This window comes from Cariama cristata, unplaced genomic scaffold (assembly GCF_000690535.1).
Source record: "Cariama cristata isolate BGI_N322 unplaced genomic scaffold, ASM69053v1 scaffold36283, whole genome shotgun sequence".
NCBI classification, from domain to species: Eukaryota; Metazoa; Chordata; class Aves; order Cariamiformes; family Cariamidae; genus Cariama; species Cariama cristata.
Genome location: NW_009608474.1, coordinates 21,274 through 26,273, shown reverse-complemented (window position 1 = coordinate 26,273; position 5,000 = coordinate 21,274). Strand labels below are relative to the sequence as shown.

Below are 5,000 nucleotides of genomic sequence, written 5' to 3'. Positions count from 1 at the left end.
GCTGTGCCAGCCTGAGAGCCCGGCCGCCCTTCTTCAACATAAATACTCTATCAGAAGGAACACAAACTGTGAGCGATTACTGGTTGAGTAATGGTTTCACAAGCTTAAAATTGAATGCAAGTCTTTGTGCAAAATAATCATTTTTATGTTCCCATCTAGCAAAGGCATTGCAGACCTGGGAATGGTTCCATGTATTCAACATTCACACTTTCTCTACGTCTGCTTTGGACCTGGTTGCAATCGAATGCCAATACCTCATACAGCGACCAGGTACAGTCTACTGCAAATGATCTGTTGTCTCCTGACAATCTGGGTCATTTCTTTAACCGAGCAAAAGAAGTTATCAAAATAAGGACGTGCAACAGAAACATTAGGGGGAAAGCAGTCAGCATCAAAAGTACCAAGTGCCAAACATCACACCCCTTGAAACTATTTTAATATGCACTGGGTCGGACTATACTTCCCTTTATTTGCTCGGAAATCATTATGCAAAACACAGACTTAGAGAAAACAGTAACGCAGTGGCACAAATACATTGTAAATACAGTACTGCTGCTCATCTTAAAGTAAACCGGCAGAATCTACAGAGCTTAAAATATGTGTATAAAGGTGCAATTTTATCTGTAACATAATTTCATTTAGAAGCATACAAATCACAATTTGCCATAATCAAATAACACTGCAGTGCTTATATTCTAATTAAAAAATAATCTCTGATATTTAATTTAGAAACCTGGAAGACTTTACCAGCAGAATTATGGCTACAACCTGCACAAACCACTCGATTTACCCAGACAGATAGAGAATTTTTTCAGGTAGCACTTTTTAAATTGTTATTAAACAAGCAAACGATGCACTGTTCGATACATATTAAAACAAGTATTGTACCCACTTATTAATTTGCACTATTCACTTTTAAATGCAGCAAATACCTCATTAATTTAATTTTAGGTGCCCACCAGTTTATATTGCATTTTACAGTCTAGAAGGCAATTTACTATTAACTGGCAATTACATACAGAATGATTGTTAATTCTGCTCCTAAGTGCTAGCTGCTTGAAAATTGTTATCTCTCTCTAATTTTTGACCTTCTTACAACAGGGGTGAGGTATACTGGGAATACAAAGGACTAGTAGAGAAGAGCTGGACATGTCATTTGTGACTCATTCTTTTAATTCACCGTGCTAATCAACTGAACTGCCACAATCTCCCAAGGTAATTGTATCTTTATAATAGTTGAAAGCAGCGGGCAAAAAGGCATGGATAGATGGGGAAAGGCCTTGCCTTTGCCTGCTGAGAGACGGCGCGCTCTTGCTTCTGCGTGAGACTAATGGGGGCTTTTTAGAAAAATCTGGAACTTTCATATCTCCGTACCCTGATCATTTAATGTCTCAACTTCTCTGCTCACAAAGGCTTTGTACACCACACTACACTCTTGTTTCATTATTCTGCAGCCTTGTTGCCCTATGGTCTACCTCATGCTGGGAAGGTTAAATGTTAGAGTGCCAAGCCAGACTGCAAGCATGGTGGGACACTGATGGGAAACAGATGCCCTGGGGATTCAGCCCCTCCCTCCTCCAGGGCTGCATCATTTTCATTTTCTGAAATACAGTGAGGCTTGGCTTCGCTCTCAATGGCAGCTGTAATTTCCAAAGACTACATCTCAGTCACCCTAACACTTCAGGGTAAAGCGAAGCAGGCAGAAGTTTCTCAGTCAGGCAGACGCCGGCTTTATCTCTTTATTTTCGTACTGCTGGGATATAGGCTTTTGTTTCCCTCAAAAGGTGTTTTAAATATATATTCCCGTTAAGGTGTTGTTAGTAATACAACTTTATTACAATTTAATTGTAGCTTCTGACATTCTCACCATTCTTTTGAACACCTTTACTTAGTGATAAAGACAAAAGATGACCCCAGGAAAGAAGAAACAAACGGCTTTCCCTTACAGTTTCATACACAGTTGCATTTAGACATTAGAAAAGTTCAAAACAGCAAAATTTGCCAAATTTGCAAAATCCACACCTAAGAAATCAGTTAGAGACATTACTATAAGGCAATTCAAAATTCCAGGCCTCTGCACTGAGAGCCAGACCGTCATCTGGTTCAAATCTGCAGCGCTTCCCTGTGTGCAATGGAACTGCACCAGCTCGCAACAGCTAAAATATCCGGAACTTTGTCTAAGGCTTTTAATTCATTCATTTTTTTTCTTTTGCTGAACACTTAGCTTAGCTAGTCCTACTTGTCAGGATACTCTGCTGTAGCTTTGCAGGGACTATGTTCATAGCAGCGTTTTTAAGCCTCTAACCGCGACTGCGGGCAGTCCCACCTGCGGTCACCACCTTTGCAGCAGACCACGAAACAACGTTGGCTTTTGAGATATGTTCTTAGCACCGAAAGCACCACGGTCACTACCATCCCATTTGGTAACTCTGGTAAAAACCAAACCCAACCAGAAAGATCAAGAAAATGTAAGTATTCTCTCCCTTGTCAGCCAGAAGTGAGGCACCCACGTGTGAATGCGACCATTGGTTTTGCTCAGGTTGTAATTTCGTTGGGGGTAGGTGGGAGATGGGAATCTCAGATCCTGCCTTTGCTTAAAAGTTCATTTCAGCGATAGATCTTAGGCAGACAGAAAAAAAATAGATCCACAATATATTAACTGTTTAAAAAGTGCTAGCTTAAAACTATCCAGGAACACACTTTTCCCATTAGATCTAAATTAATAGATAGAAACAGTTGCAGTCTAGTGGGAAAATATTCATCAAAATGCACATCATCTGCGCATCATCTGCAATCTGCATTATCTACCCAATAAGCAGAAAGAACTCTCCCCGAATCCCTGCAGTCTGTCGAGTAAACAGTTAAAGGCTCTTTATTTTCAAAAGAGAGATTGATTCACCAGATCAAATTTATTACCTAGAATCCTCATCCAAAAGTACGGTAAATTAAATTGCTATTTCTCCCTTTTCCCACCCAGCACCTCAGTTAAATTCATTGTTAAATGCCAGAAAAAGTGTACTACACATTTTAGATAAAAAGCCAGCAATACTTCATCCCAAAGTAAGAATTTTCATATTAAAACCACTGGAAACCACAAAGTTCCGACTTTTTCTTGTGCTCTTGTAAATTAAAATCAAATGCATTTAAAAGAATTGGCACAAATAAATCATTCTCAGGCTTGTGAATTTGTATCCCAAGTTTCAGGTCTGAAAGGATTTTGAGAGCCAGATTGTGAATAAGGTTGGATAAAGTTCTTTAGATCCAACAACAGCTACTTGAACCGGTGCCTAAAACTTCAACTGAACCTTTAGGGAAGTTCAAAAAGTTTGAATAGGTAGCCTGAAAGATATTTTTCATCACTGAATACTTCATAACTCCTTTTTCTGGCTGGAGCAGAGTAGGAAACACCGTTGTTCATCTACTTCTGGCCAAGATGAAAACAGGACGTAACAGGCACCTTGTGAGAGAGTTTGATCCCACGAGACATCGAGACATTTATAAGACCCGAGAGGTTTGGACAGGCACCAGCTCTTCTGGGTGCCCATACAAACAGGTATTTTGAAGTCCAGCTACCACCAGTTACATTTCCCGCAGGACACATCCTAATTTTTAACAGCATTGTAACGTTCACACTTTGCACTGCCTGTATAGCATTAAGAGATGGGAGCTGTTATCCTGAAAGGAGCAAGGAAACCGTACACTTACCAGTGTAGACGAATCGGCCGGGAGCACCTTTGCAGAACTGTTTGGATTTGTAGGAGAGAGTTACTTCAACAACTCCTGGAATGTGCCGTGGTGGTGTTTGAACTCTGATGGCGTGGGGTGTTATCAGCTATAAAAATCGTACAGAAAACATACCTTAAATCAAGATGGCACTGATAAGACTGATGCCAGCCAGTTTATGTAATTACAAGAATGACTTTCGATCCTACTCGTCGTCTCAAAATTCTCCCTTCTTGCTGTCATGTTCGAAGATATGGGTTCTACAAGTTTTTTTAAGAAAAAGCTCTGTAAATGATCCTTGTTTTTCGTTTGCAGGAAAGGCCACAGGGCATCATTCATATGAAAATTGCCTCCATATGTCTCCTTAAGGCTACTTCTAGTAATTTTAACACTAATTGTCCAATTGTACTGGGAGACCTCCTACAGCAAGTCTTCCACTAGAGGGCCATGATGTGCCTCAAGTATATTTCTCGCCGTGTAGTCAATTGTCACATGTGAATTCATGGTTAAAAAGGCACCGTGAAACAAAATCTCATGATACCTCATGTCAATAGCCTATTGACAGCTTGTTAAAATCATTCATGGAAAAATGTTACAGTTCAAAGCCCACCAATTTAGAGAGCTTACCTCACTCCAGACCAACATAGTTCCAAATACGACTTGTAAGCCATCAAAGAAGTTGTCTCCGATTATGATGACAGTAGCCCCACCAGTAGTCCAGCCTTCACTAGGACTGATGGCCTTTATGCACGGAGTAGCTGCTTGTACAAGACAGAAAATCAAGACCTTAATACCCCTTCTTTCCTGACATGAGGTCTCTTCACCAATGACAAACCATGCAAAGCACAATAGGAGGAAAGTGCATGATTTCTCGAGGAGGCATACAAAGGGCAATCGTATATCAGCATGTTGATGTATTTAAAGCAAACTATTAAATGTTTTATAAAGCAAAGGCCAAGCAGCAGAACACTGGTGAGCAAGAAAAAACTGGCTTGATATAGCAAATTGTATGTCAGGGCAAATATGGCTATTACAAATGATTAAGCATCGCATGCATGTGGCATGTCGATTTATCTGCTTTGCTGTACAGATCTAAGCAGAGTCAATCAAAAGGTTGTTGAGGGAGATGGAAGAGCAAATGCTCTGAATTTCGATTCCTCATAAGCAGCTAATTGGGTTGGGTTTTTTCATCCGCGAACTTTGCCTTTTGGTTCAAAACTTCATTTTCCTCTGTCACTCCGTAATTACTACTTTTCACTTTTCATCAGGAAAAAATC

At 40.1% G+C, this 5,000-nt stretch overlaps 1 protein-coding gene across 1 annotated transcript in view; it reads right to left on the bottom strand.

Annotated features, from left to right (window-relative positions):
• Positions 1 to 5,000, bottom strand: part of LOC104159275 (transcription factor COE3) — a gene marked incomplete at its 3' end in the record, with an annotated part of 36,029 nt that overhangs the window by 22,288 nt on the left and 8,741 nt on the right. The window contains exons 3-4 of the mRNA XM_009697141.1: positions 4,351 to 4,481; positions 3,706 to 3,832 (exon numbers count right to left, since the gene is read on the bottom strand). Coding sequence (XP_009695443.1) covers positions 3,706 to 3,832; positions 4,351 to 4,481 — 258 coding nt within the window. The remainder of the gene's footprint in view (positions 1 to 3,705; positions 3,833 to 4,350; positions 4,482 to 5,000) is intronic.